This window comes from Aquarana catesbeiana, linkage group LG04, assembly GCF_042186555.1.
Source record: "Aquarana catesbeiana isolate 2022-GZ linkage group LG04, ASM4218655v1, whole genome shotgun sequence".
Lineage (NCBI taxonomy): Eukaryota > Metazoa > Chordata > Amphibia > Anura > Ranidae > Aquarana > Aquarana catesbeiana.
The window spans coordinates 566,726,859-566,741,835 of NC_133327.1; the positions used below are offsets into that span (position 1 = coordinate 566,726,859).

The 14,977-nt window shown below is 42.1% G+C and overlaps 1 protein-coding gene across 2 annotated transcripts in view; it reads right to left on the reverse strand.

Moving 5' to 3' along the window:
• Positions 1-14,977, reverse strand: part of TMEM87B (transmembrane protein 87B) — a 117,809-nt gene that overhangs the window by 17,323 nt on the left and 85,509 nt on the right. The window contains exons 13-14 of one of the 2 annotated variants that reach the window (XM_073628040.1): positions 8,165-8,269; positions 8,025-8,083 (exon numbers count right to left, since the gene is read on the reverse strand). The exons of the other annotated variant lie outside the window; for it this stretch is intronic. Coding sequence (XP_073484141.1) covers positions 8,025-8,083; positions 8,165-8,269 — 164 coding nt within the window. The remainder of the gene's footprint in view (positions 1-8,024; positions 8,084-8,164; positions 8,270-14,977) is intronic. 2 annotated transcript variants of the gene reach the window in all.

Sequence of the window (14,977 nt, forward strand, 5' to 3'; positions counted from 1 at the left end):
CGTACCTGGTATGTGATTTGCCTCCCGCGGGCGGGGGCGCATCGCACCCCCCCCCCCCCCGGTGCCTGAGGCGGTCGGCATCATTAGGGGATCGATCAATGCTGAGGGGGAGGCCACTCATTCGTGGCCACCCCCTCGCGATCGCTCCCAACGAATGAAAATCTTCCTCTGCTGCTGTAATGTAAACAGCGGCAGAGGAAGTGATGTCATCTCTCCTCGGAAAGCCTTTTCGTTCCGGCTTCCGAGGAGAGAAGACATCCAAGTAAGTCTGCACCAACACCACGCTTACAGTAGAACACTCAGGCACGCATTTCACCCCCCAGTCACCCCCCTGTAACCCCTGTCACAGTGACACCAATAGCAGTTTTTTTTTTTTCTGATTATTGCATTGGTGTCAGTTTGTGACAGTTATAGGTGTTAGGGCAATTAGTGTTAGGCCCCTTGAAGTCTAGGGTACCCCCTTACAATGTTTTAACCCCTTGATCACCCCCCATCGCCAGTGTCACTAAGCAATCATTTTTCTAAACGCTGTATTAGTGTCACAGGTGACGCTAGTTAGGGAGGTATTTAGGTTCGCCGTCAGCATTTTATAGCGTCAGGGACCCCCATATACTACCTAGTAAAGGTTTTAACCCCCCGATTGCCCCCTAGTTAACCCTTTCACCAGTGATCACCGTATAACTGTTACAGGTGACGCTGGTTAGTTAGTTTATTTTTTATATTGTCAGGGCACCCGCCGTTTATTACCTAATAAAGGTTTAGCCCCCTGATCGCCCAGCGGTGATACAAGTTAAGTTTTAGGGTCAAATAGGGTCTGCGTCGCCATGGGCATCCGCAGCAGGGGGCAAGGGGGACAAGTGCCCCCCCTGGAATCGGCAACCTGACAGTGCGGGCAGTGCCGGCTAAACTGTGCTTGATGGCAGATGAACATGCACATCAGTACACAGTCACAGATCACTACCCAAATCAGACCTAAAGTGTCCTTGCAGAGCTGCAGCGGGGTGCCGAGTGCTGGAACGCTCCCTGCGCTCCTACACTCAGCTGAGAAGACATCAGTTACACTTCTCTGTCAGGAGGAGTGAACGCCGCTCCACAGATCATTTCTAGTCCCCGTCTCTGACATGATGTCAGGAAGAGAGAGAGAGGCACCCCGAGGGAGCATGCATGTTGCTGGAATTAGGTAAGTGTGCAATGGCAGACAGGGGGAATATATGTTGCTTAACAGTGTAATGTTGCAGTGACGCTTTTCCAGTGCACTGGACTGTTTAAAGTCTTGGGAGCTGGGGTGGGGTTTTGTGACTGGGGGTTAATTAAGCCATTAGCCAGTAATATGCAGCATGAAGGGGTTAATGTACTGACACTGGCCACTAATTCAGCACAAGGCGTTTATGAACACTGCCATTGATCTCTAATGCATTAGTGGCCAGTAGCAGTTAATTAATCCCTTTGTGCTGCATTAGTGGCCAGTGTCAGTGTTAACCTATTCCTGCTGCAATACAAAGGGGTAAATTACACTGCCACTGGCCGCTACTGCATTAGTGATCAATAGCAGTGTTCATGAACCCCTTGAGCTGAATTAGTGGCCAATGTCAGTGTTAATTAGCTCCTTCATGCTGCATGGTTTTAAATTAGCATATCACCACTGACATCTATGCTGGGGCTAATATTGCAGCTACTGCACCAACGCTGGGGATTATTATTGCAGAAACTGACACCAATATTGGGGATTATTATTGCAGAAACAGACACCAATACTGGGGATTATTATTCAGAAACTGACACCAATATTGGGGATTATTATTGCAGAAACAAACTGTGTCAAATGTGGCAGTGGAAGGGGGAGGGTTATCATGCTTTATGTGATAATGACTAAGCCCCTCCCCTTCATAACATTATCGAAAAGGGGCGGAGCATTGATGATCCTAAAATGATGCCCCCCCTGAAAAAAGTTCTGCGGACGCCCATGTGAGTCGCCCCAGGCAGCGTCAGGTTAGTGCCAGTACTGCTAACACCCACGCACGCAACATACACCTCCCTTAGTGGTACAGTATCTGATCCGATCGGATCTATAATAGCGTCCCCAGCAGTTTAGGGTTCCCAAAAATGCAGTGTTAGCGGGATCAGCCCAGATACCTGTTAGCACCTGCGTTTATCCCTCCACCCAGCCCAGCGTAGTATCGATCGATTACTGTCACTTACAAAACATACATAACTGCAGCGTTCGCAGAGTCAGGCCTGATCCCTGCGATCGCTAACAGTTTTTTTGGTGGTGTTTTGATCTAGTCGCTAACAGTCAGGAGCTTTTTTACCTGCGAGTCTCACTAGTGTACCACTAAATTTAGAGCCCAAAATGGCAAATCGAAGGTACACTAGTGAAGAGGCCTACATGTTTCTGAGCATGACAGATAGTGAAGAGGAAGTCACTCATCTGTCAGATTCAGGCTCAGAATACGATCCTGTAGAGGACAGCGGCTCCATGACAGATAGCTCTGACGACGGAGTTGTGGTCCCTGCCAAGGTCAGGCGTACCAGACCCCGAACTTCTTCTGTCGTTGAAGTGCAAGAACCGCAGGTCCCTCGTATGGAGCAGAGCAGTACTAGCGCCGCTATTCCTTCTGGTGAACTGGCAAGCACCAGCGGCCTAGTACACCCTGGTCATACATCCAGCACTGCAGTGTCACGTGGCGAGTCCCATAAGTGCAGTTTAAGCTGGTGAGGTGGCAAGCACTAGTAGTGTCCCGCTGCCACCAAGAAGATGAACACAGGCCTGTCGTGCCCATAGTGCCCTTCCTGCTGCATTCGCCAATCCTAATTGGGAACCCACCACTTCTGCAGCACCCGTACTTCCCCCATTCACTGGCCAACCCGGCATTCAGGTGGAAACAGTTGATTTTACGTCACTTGATTTTTATTCGCTGTTTTTCACCGAAGATCTCTATAGATCTATTATGGACCAAAGCAATTTGTACGCTGGTCAACACATCGCCGCCAATCCCCAGTCCTCCCTTGCCAGAGATTGGAGACCAATTACAGTCTCCGAATTTAAGCTCTTTCTGGGCCTTTCCCTCAACATGGGCATAACTAAAAAGAGTGAGTTGCGGTCATATTGGTCCACTGACCCAATTCACCATATGCCCTTGTTCTCTGCCTCCGTGACCAGGGCATGATACGAGCAGATCTTGCGGTTCATGCACTTCAATGACAATGAACTCTGCCGTCCTCGTGGAGATCCTGGATATGATCGGCTCTACAAAATTCAGCCCCTCGTAAACCACTTCAACCAACGTTTTGCAGACCTGTTTACTCCCCATCAAGTTGTCTGCGTTGATGAGTCCCTGATTAAGTTTTCTGGCATTGTCTTTCAAACAGTACCTTCCCAGCAAGTGTGCCAGATACGGGGTCAAGATGTATAAGCTCTGTGACAGGGCCACAGGCTATACATGTAGTTTTATGGTTTCTGAGGGAAAAGATAGCCACGTAGAGCCGATAAACTGCCCTGACTACATAGGAAGCGCTGGCAAGGTTGTGTGTGACTTGGTGTCATCCTTATTCGGAAAGGGGTACCACTTATATGTGGACAATTATTATACGAGCGTGCCAATTTTTAGGCACTTGTTTGATCAGCAGATTGGAGCATGTGGCACCGTGCGACCTAATCGCCGGGGCTTACCCCAGCGGCTTGTAGATTCCCATCTTAGGCTGGGGGAGAGAGCCTGCTTGCAGTGTAATAATTTGCTCGTTATGAATTGGAGGGATAATAAGAATGTTTTCGTTCTTACCTCCCTTCATGCAGACACAATGGTCCAAATTACTACGGCGGCTGGTGTTGTGGAAAAACCCCTCTGTGTCCATGAATATAACCAAAATATGGGAGGGGTGTACCTCAACGACCAGTTGTTGGCACCATACCTAATTGCCCGTAAGGCCAGACTCTGGTACAAGAAAGTGTCTGTTTATTTATTTCAATTGGCTTTGATGAACGCTTATGTGCTATACAGAACTTCAGGACGGACTGGATCCTTCCTTAAATTCCAGGCAGAGATCGTCAGAGCCCTTCTGTTTCCAGACGGTGCTCCACCTCACCTTCCCCAACCAAATGCAGTAAGCCGGCTGCATGAGAGGCATTTTCTTTATGTCCTCCCGAGTACCCCTACCCAACGAGCCCCCCAAAAAAAGATGTCGTGTCTGCAGCAAGCGTTGATATAGGCGTGACACCCGCTATTATTGTCCCTCCTGTCCTGACAATCCTGGTGTTTGCATTGGTGAATGTTTTGAACGCTACCATACACTAGTAGCGTAGGGTACAGCACTGCACAGACTAGGCACACTTTCACAGGATCTCCCAAGATGCCATCACATTTTGGAAAGACCCGAACCTGGAACCGGTTACAGTTACAAAAGTTAGTTACAAAAAAAAAAAAAAAAATATATAAAATAAAAAAAAAAAAAAAAATAGTTGTCTATTGTTCTGATCTTTTTTACTGTATTTTATTCTGCAATGTTTTATTGTTATTATGTTTGCTTTATAGGTTTGCAATTTTTTTATACTTTACTGTTTACTGTGTTTTATTGTTAAACATTTTTTTTTATTTTCAGGTACGCCATTCAGCTGCAGAGCGGATTTATTTATCTTGACAGCAACAGCGTTTGCTCCCACGATACATAAAGCCGTGACTCCAGCTCTGTAGGAGGCGATTTCACCACCAGACTTAAAAAAAAAAAAAAAAAAAAAAAAAAGGAAGAAGAGCATATATGCCGAAGCATGGGGGCAGACTGAGCGATTTGCTCTGGCTCTCCTGTCCCAACAGAGAACCTGAGAATGCAGCCGATGATTCAGCCAGCTGACCATAGAGCTGATCAGAGACCAGAATAGCTCCAAACATCTCTATGGCCTAAGAAACCGGAAGCTACGAGCATTTTATGACTTAGATTTCGCCAGATGTAAACAGCGCCATTGGGAAATGGGGAAAGCATTTTATCACACCGATCTTGGTGTGGTCAGATTTTTTGAGGGCAAAGGAGAGATCTAGGGTCAAATAGACCCCAATTTTTTCAAAAAAAAAAAAAAAAAAAAAAAAAAAAAAAAAAAAAAAAAAAAAAGAAGAAGAGTACCTGTCACTATCTATTGCTATCATAGGGGATATTTACATTCCCTGAGATAACAATAAAAATGATTTAAAAAAAAAAAAAAAAAAAAAAAAAAAAAAAAAAAAAAAATGAAAGGAACAGTTTAAAAATAAGATTAAAAAGCAAAAAAATAGAAAAAAAAAAAAAAGCACCCCTGGCCCCCACTGCTCTTGCGCAAAGGCGAACGCAAGCGTTGGTCTGGCGTCAAATGTAAACAGCAATTGCACCATGCATGTAAGGTATCACCGCGAAGGTCAGATCAAGGGCAGTAATTTTAGCAGTAGACCTCTGTAAATCTAAAGTGGTAACCTGTAAAGGCTTTTAAAAATGTATCTAGTCGCCACTGCACGTTTGTGTGCAATTTTAAAGCATGTCCTGTTTGGTATCCATGTCCTCGACCTAAGATGATCTTTTTTATTTCATCAAACATTTGGGCAATATAGTGTGTTTTAGTGCATTAAAATAATTTTCTCATGCAAAAAAAAAAAAAAAAAAAAAAAAAAAAAAAGTGTCAGAAAGGCCTTTGTCTTCAAGTGGGTGATGTGTGACATAAGCTTCTAAATGTTGTGCATAAAATGCCAGGACAGTTCAAACCCCCCCCCCCAAATGACCCCATGTTGGAAAGTAGACACCCCAAGCTATTTGCTGAGAGGCATGTCGAGTCCACGGAATATTTTATACCGTGACAAGTTGCGGGAAAAAGACACAATTTTTTTTTTTTGCACAAAGTTGTCACCAAATGATATATTGCTCAAACATGCCATGGGACTATGTGAAATGACACCACAAAATACATTCTGTTGCTTCTCCTGAGTATGGGGATACCACATGTGTGACTTTTTGGGAGCTTAGCTGCGTACGGGACCCGAAAACCAGCACCGCCTTCAGGCTTTCTAAGGGTGTAAATTTTTGATTTCACTCTTCACTGCCTATCACAGTTTCGGAGGCCATGGAATGCCCAGGTGGCACAACCCCCCCCCCCCCCCCCCCCAAATAACCCTATTTTGGAAAGTAGACACCCCAAGCTATTTGCCGCGAGGTATAGTGAGTATTTTGCAGACATCACTTTTTGTCACAATGTTTTGAAAATTGGGGAAAAAAAAAATTTTTTGTTGTCTTTCTTCATTTTCAAAAACAAATGAGCTGCAAAATACTCACCATGCCTCTCAGCAAATAGCTTGGGTGTCTACTTTCCAAAATGGGGTCATTTGGGGGGGGGGGGGGGGGGTTTGTGCCATCTTGGCATTTCAATATTTAATGGGCTCAACATGCCTCTCAGCAATTTCCTTGGGGTGTCTACTTTCCAAAATGGGGTCATTTGGGGGGGTTTTGTACTGCCCTGCCATTTTAGCACCTCAAGAACATAGGCAGTAAAACTAAAAGCTGTGTAAATTCCAGAAAATGTACCCTAGTTTGTAGACGCTATAACTTTTGCGCAAACCAATAAATAAACGTTTACTGACATTTTTTTTTACCAAAGACATGTGGCCGAGTACATTTTGGCCTAAATGTATGACTAAAATTGAGTTTATTGGATTTTTTTAATAATAAAAAGTAGAAAATATCTTTTTTTTTTTTAAATTCAGTCTTTTTCCGTTTATAGCGCAAAAAATAAAAACCGCAGAGGTGATCAAATACCATCAAAAGAAAGCTCTATTTGTGGGAAAAAAAGGACGCAAATTTCGTTTGGGTATAGCATTGCATGACCGTGCAATTAGCAGTTAAAGCAATGCAGTGACAAATTGTAAAAAGTGCTCTGGTCAGGAAGGGGGTAAATCCTTCCGGGGCTGAAGTGGTTAAAACAATTTTTATAGCGGGCTTTACTTCCTCTTTAAGATCTCTGGAGATGGACTTGTAACCTTGAGATTGTCCATGCTTTTCCACAATTTTTGTTCTCAAATCCTCAGACAATTCTTTGCTGCTCTTTCCCTTCTCTGTGCTCCGTGTGGCACACAGACACAACAGAAAGGTTGAGTCAATTTTTCACCATTTTAACTGGTTGCTGGTGTGATTTCTATATTGTCAGCACCTGTTAATTGATGCAGGTGATTTTAATTACAAATTACAGGAGCATAACAAACTTGAAAGGAAATTATTTCCTACAATTTTGAGAAGGTGCCAATACTTTTGTCCAGTCCATTTCTGGCGTTTTGCGTAGAATGTGTCAGATTTGGCTTTTTGTTTCTCCGCTTTTTGTGCCATACCAATACAAACAAAAGAAATAAACATGAGAATGCCTAAACATTGGTAATTGCAACAATTTTCTGGGCGAAGTGGTGCATTATCTAACAGAAATGCAGGGGTGCCAATATTTTTGGGCCATGACTGTAGCTTCTCAAAGCAAAGCAGACAGATGATGGCTAGGTTGAAGTGCCAGCAGCGTGCTAAACATAGCTACACGAAAATATCATAGGACCCTACAGAATCTTGCCCTGACTCAAGCAGTGGGCTGGCTCTTGGTTGTTTCTTAGACAGTATCAATCTTCTATATACCAGAGTGTCAGTCTGGACTAGGGGCGTACTAAGGCAGACTGCATTTGTATGCAGACCACCCTATATAACACTAAGCCTCAACGATTGAAAGACCTAAAATTCAATGAACACAGTGTGGGACTGAGACAGTAAGCCAGAGAAGAGCTAGATTATGGTGTATGTCTTCCAGCCAGGAAACGAGGTAGGCTCTGACTTGCTACAGTTTTCTAATGCACACTGAGAAGCTCATGCTGCTCAGTGAAATGAAAGTAAGCAATTTCAGTTCAGGAGAGGAGTCTATACAACTGAGAAAAAACTGAAGGTAAGGCTGGAGTTCAGCTTTAATAAGGCAAAGAGTTGCATCCCATAGAATATGTCAGAATGATTATAAAGACCATATAGAAAAATATACTTATACTACTTACAGATGGACATGGCGCCAGTCTGAACTTTTTTGTTGTCCATGCCATAAATATTACAGATGCTTAGAAGAAAAGAGAACACACACACATTACAACATGATCTTTGTAATAAACAGACTAAAGTAAATGGAGTTTAAACTTACCTAATATGGCAAAAATGAGTGTATTTGTAAAATGTCTGTATAGTGAGTATTTCACTGTGTTTTTTCTTAACTTCAGTGTCTTCATTGTTTGAGCCAAGCTTACAAATATGTATGGAGCAGCTAAGGAGAACACTAAAGGAATTTATATGATCCAACTACAAAGAAGCAAGCACAGACAGGAAATTCATACCTCTTAGCAAATAGCACTCTTCCCACATTAGGATGGAGCTCAAAGATCTGCACAAAGTTATTGCAATAAAAATGCCAGGATCAAGAGCATGTGTATTTTTAACCCCTTAACCACTTCAATACTGGGCACTTTCACCCCATTCCTGCCCAGGCCAATTTTAAGCGCTGTCACACTTTGATTGACTTGCATAGTGATGCAATGCTTTACCCAAACTAAGGTTTAATAATTTGAGACACAGAGCTTTTTTTTTGGTGGTATTTAAATCACCAAGTTTTTTTATTTTTTGCTAAACAAACGAAAAAAGACCAAAATTTTTTGGAAAAAAAAACAAAAAACAAAAAGTTTTTCTTTGTTTCGGTTACAAAATGTTGTAAATAAGTAATTTTTCTCCTTCACTGATGTGTGCTGATGAGGCTGCACTGAGGGGCACTGATAGGCGGCACGGATATGCAGCACTGATGAGCAGCCTTTATGGGCAACGATAGGCGGCAATGATGAGGAGACACTGAAAGGCATCACTGATGGGGCTGCACTGATAATTAATCCTCCCTGTCAGCAAAGCCACTTGTCGGCTCTCCTCTACTCAAGCGTTGTCAGCATGAGTAGAGGAATGCCAATAACCAGCACTTTCAATTTACACTGTGATCAGTTGTGATTGGACAAACCCAGTCACATGGTAAAGAGCCTCCGTGATAGGAAATGCAGTGTGTCCGAGCAGCACGCCGCCCCACTGATCACCGCGCCAGACGGCTTGTTCTGAAGGACATCCAGTCAGGACAATTAAACCACTGCCCGGCCGAGAAGTGGTTAAAATTAGCTGTACGCCAAGGTTTTGAAATTTATATGGGGGAATACGCGCACCCTACATACACCAAAGATAAGTGGTGGCCTGGGAGTCCCAGACTTAGCTAGATATTTTTATGCAGCACAATTGGCACAGCTAACCCGCTTTCACTCCTCAACACCCCCGCCCATCTGGATGAAAATCGAATCCACCTTGCAGCCCACTAAACTAATCAGCCACTTGATGTGACTGAGACCAAAAGATAGACCAGCCATGATGTGTCCTACACTATCATTTTCATTGAACCTATGGGACAGACTGACGAAACCCCATCATTTAAAATCTCCACATACTCCCATGGCCACCCTTGTGGGCAATCCAGACTTGACCCCAGGTCTCAATTCCCAGTCCCTCGCCTGGTGGACAAATAAGGGATTGATACGCATAGCCGATTTCTGCGATCATAGGGGGATTTTAACACAAAGATTCCTTCAAGAGAAGTATCTTCTCCCAAATTCAGAAATTTTTCATTATGTGCAAATAATGCATTTTTTTGCACACCCTACAACACACAGCCAATTTAACCTCATCCACCTCAATGGAGTACTTGTGTAGAACCTTTGACAAGCACACTGGCTTCATTTCCAAAATCTATAGTATATTGACTTCTACCCCAGAAAAATTGTTTTATATGACGAAGTGGGAACAAGATATAGGCGAGACACTCACACTTGCCAAATGGTCCACAACGTCACAGTGTGCGTCAAAATCATACATAAATACCTCATTAATCAAAGCAAACTACAAGGTTTTGCTTAGATGGTACATGGTACCAACGAGAATAGCCTAGTTTGTTCCAGGGGCCTCTCCCTCTTGCTTTCTAGGGTGAGGAATGGAAGGAACGGTGATCCATGTATGGTGGTCCTGTCCCAAGGTCAAATGTTTTTGGATCCGCCTTTATAATTTTATCTTCTCACTAACACAGGTGAACTTAATTAAATCACTGCAACAAGCTCTCCTGGGACGCCCAGTAGAGGGTACACCTAAACAGGCAGGGAAACTTGTAGCCTTTACTTCCCAAAACCACCCCCCCCCTCAGGGGAACGGGACTGTTCATATTTCCCATCTAGACTACAGTAATGTTGACTGGTTGCGTTAGCATTTTGTTCTTTTCGAAATTGTAATTATACGGCACTGGATGTGCAGGCCGGAAGAAAATGATTTACTTTTCTGTTAAGATCACATTGTATAACTATATTAAGGTATGGCAAACATTTTACACCAAAATGTCAGAAATGCTTTGCAATTTTCAATAAAAATGATTGAAATATAAAAAATTGGCCGTACACAAATATGTAGCAGCACAGCGGTGGGCTTTAATGCCAAACTGATGCATATGTGTGCAGCCCGAGCCCCTTGTTTGTTCTGGGCTCCTGAACAAACAGGCTCCTGATCATGTGATCATTGTGACAAGCCCATGATCTGGAAGCTCACCTCCCAGTGTTAACAACCCACCCCTTATAGGGCTGGCTTTCACTGGATGGAAGGGTTGATAAAGAAAACCTGTACTGGGAAAACAACTGATGCTACCAATTCTGACCACTCCTTTCAAAAATGCTAGTTACTTACTTGTCCGTCATACTTTTCCAATGACTTTATTATTCAAGAGTCACTGACCTGGTACAAAATAAGTAGATTAGGAGTTCTGACTTCACTTCTGCAAAACACTATTTGCTTCGAACTGACTTAAATTATCCCTGTCCAAAACTAAAAAAAACAGTCCCCTTCCATGATAACGAAACAAACAAAAAAAAAATTATTATTTAACGAGTTCCCAAGCCTCCAACAGTCATATGCATGTGAAAGGACTAAAAACAAGCTATTCCTCCTTAAAAGCTATAGTAAAGGCCATCTGTTGATTTATAGCTACAGGTAAGCCTATAATAAGGCTTACCTGTGGGTACAGTAAAAAAAAAAACAGTGCATGTTTAGGAGATATTTGCTTAAAGTTTTTGTTACCTCAACATTTCATATTCCTGATATGTGCCTGCTGTACCATGTACTTGTATGAGAAAGTCTCCTGTTTTCTTTGTATTGCTTCCTTTGTGTGAAATCCTTGGTGTTCCTGCCAGTCCCCATGCTTTTCTATTAAAAAACTGTCAATGGCGGAGAGTGCTGATCAAAGTGTTCTGGCGGGAAGGGGGGGTGTCCCCTTGTCAGAACACGACAGCTCAGCTGACTTTTTTGTTCAACCCGCCAGGTTGAATGGGAAAAAAAAAAAAAAAAAAAAACTTGTAGCGTGTACCAGGCTTTAGTTCTGCACTCCTGTGATCCAGATTCAGCTGACAGTGGGCCAAAAGTCACTCAGCCGGTCTAGGCGCTGCAGGAATATCAACAATAATTTCGGAATGCACCCAAATGCCTGACTGGTATAGCTGGCTCAGCCTCTTAGTAAATCTCTGGAGGGGCAGAGAACAGAGAGGTGACTGACAGTGTAGACGCAGGCGGACAGAAGAAGAATTGTATCGATGCTGAATCCACTTAGGGGAGTATGGATGTGTTTGGTTTGTCTTTTTTATAAATCCCGCACTTCTAAGTTTTAGGCTACAAGAGGAGACCGACATTACACACAGAAAAAAAAAAAAAAAGTAGTATAAATCCAAAATAATCAATTCTCTTGTGATTCTAGCAGTTCTTACCACTGATCCATTAACTATACAATACACTGATTAAAAATGTTGAAGCTCCCTTTTAACCATTTCATGCCTAAGCATATTTTTGACCTTTGTTGCTTATAAGTTAAAATCAGTATTATTTTACTAGAAAATTACTTTGAACCCCCAAACATATACATATTTTTAGCAGAGACCCTAGAGAATAAAATGGTGATCGTTGCAATATTTTGTGTCACGCGGTATTATCGCAGCAGTCTTTTAAACGCATTTTTTGGGAAGAAAGACACTTTCATGAATTAAAAAAAAAAACAAACAAAAAACGAAACAGTAAAGTTAGCCTTATAAAGTGAAAGATGTTACACCCAGTAAATAGATACCCAACATGTCATGCTTTGAAATTACGCACACTCATGGAATGGTGAGAAACGACGGTACCTAAAAATCTCCATTTGCGACGTTTTTTAAAAAAAATGTACTGGTAACCAGGTTAGAGTTACAGAGGAGGTCTTTTGCTAGAATTATTGCTCTAAGTCGCGGCGATACCTCACATGCTCTATTGCTCTAAGTCGCGGCGATACCTCACATGCATGATTTGAACACTGTTTACATTTGCGGGCGCAACTTACATATGCGTTTTCTTTGTTGCATGAGCGCTTTTAAAAAAAATTGTTTTTTTTCTAATTTTTTTATTTTACATTGTCCCTTTAAAAAAAAAAAAAAAAAATCTGAACACTTTCATTGCATCCCTTGTGACAGTAATAGGTGGTGACAGGTACTCTTTATGGAGGGATTGGGGGTCTAACAGACCCCCAATCCCTCCTTTGCACTTAAAAGTATTCAGATCACCAAAATTGGCGATTCTGATTTCTACCCAAAAAAATGCGTTTGAAAGACTGCTGCAAAAATACAGTGTGTCATAACATATTGCAACGATCGCCATTTTATTCTCTGGGGTCTCTGCTAAAAAAAAATTATATATATATATATATATATATATATATATATATATATATATATATATATATATATATATATATATATATATATATATATATATATATATATATATATATATATATATATATATATATATATAATGTTTGGGGGTTCCAAGTAATTTTCTAGCAAAAAATACTGAATTTTAGCCACTTCGGACCCCCGATTTACAGTCAGGTCCATAAATATTGTGACATCAACACAATTCTAATCTTTTTGGTTCTTTACACCACCACAATGGATTTGAAATGAAACGAACAAGATGTGCTTTAACTGCAGACTTTCAGCTTTAATTTCGGGGTATTTACATCCAAATCAGGTGAACGGTATAGGAATTACAACAGTTTGTATATGTGCCTCTCATTTTTTAAGGGACCAAAAGTAATGGGACAATTGGCTGCTCAGCTGTTCCATGGCCAGGTGTGCGTTATTCCCTCATTATCCCATTTACAAGGAGCAGAGAAAAGGTCCAGAGTTCATTTCAAGTGTGCTATTTGCATTTGGAATCTGTTACTGTCAACTCTCAATATGAGATCCAAAGAGCTGTCACTATCAGTGAAGCAAGCCATCATTAGGCTGAAAAAACAAAACAAACCCATCAGAGAGATGGCAAAAACATTAGGTGTGGCCAAATCAACTGTTTGGAACATCCTTAAAAAGAAAGAATGCACCGGTGAGTTCAGCAACACCAAAAGACCCGGAAGACCACAGAAAACAACAGCTGGCCAGATCAAGAACACTCTCCAGGAGGTAGGTGTATGTGTGTCAAAGTCAACAATCAAGAGAAGAAGACTTCACCAGAGTGAATACAGAGGGTTCACCATAAGATGTAAACCATCGGTGAGCCTCAAAAACAGGAAGGCCAGATTAGAGTTTGCCAAACAACATCTAAAAAAGCCTTCACAGTTCTGGAACAACATCCTATGGACAGATGAGACCAAGATCAACTTGTACCAGAGTGATGGGAAGAGAAGAGTATGGAGAAGGAAAGGAACTGCTCATGATCCAAAGCATACCACCTCATCAGTGAAGCATGGTGGTGGTAGTGTCATGGCATGGGCATGTATGGCTGCCAATGGAACTGGTTCTCTTGTATTTATTGATGATGTGACTGTTGACAAAAGCAGCAGGATGAATTCTGATGTGTTTCGGGCATTATCTGCTCATTTTCAGCAAAATGCTTCAGAACTCATTGGACGGCGCTTCACAGTGCAGATGGACAATGACCCGAAGCATACTGCGAAAACAACCAAAGAGTTTAAGGGAAAGAAGTGGAATGTTATGCAAATGGCCAAGTCAATCACCTGACCTGAATCCGATTGAGCATTCATTTCACTTGCTGAAGACAAAACTGAAGGGAAAATGCCCCAAGAACAAGCAGGAACTGAAGACAGTTGCAGTAGAGGCCTGACAGAGCATCACCAGGGATGAAACCCAGCGTCTGGTGATGTCTATGCATTCCAGACTTCAGGCTATAATTGACTGCAAAGGATTTGCAACCAAGTATTAAAAAGTGAAAGTTTGATGGATGATTGTTAATCTGTCCCATTACTTTTGGTCCCTTAAAAAGTGAGAGGCACATATACAAACTGTTGTAATTCCTACACCGTTCACCTGATTTGGATGTAAATACCCTCAAATTAAAGCTGAAAGTCTGCAGTTAAAGCACCTAAAATAGAAAAGGGTTTTGCCTGGATCAACCACCAATGAATAGATTGTAGATAATGAGATCAGATATTCATCCACAATTGGATGCAGTTTGGGTTGCCATATAAACCATACAAAACAACTAGGAGAAAGAGATTCCCCCAAAGAAGGCAATTACCCAAACACCATCTGCAAAAAACAATAAGTTTATTAAACTACAAAACACCATATATTTTATACAAAAGACGGGCAGATTAGGGAATACACCATAGACCAAATTAAAACAGATAACGTTATCGTTAAAAACAACGGAGCCGCGGCCAAACATACCCCATACACACACCAATCACCCCAGCAGAATCCTACTAAATTGGGTATTATCGTGTAAACTGTATCCTGAATCAATCCAGGTATAGGTAGGGTGGTATGAGGGCAAGGTGAATGAATAATTGAATATAGCTTGCGAGCTAATCAGCACATCAATGAAATTAAAGGCAGTCCGGGAGCGCGACCCATAACAT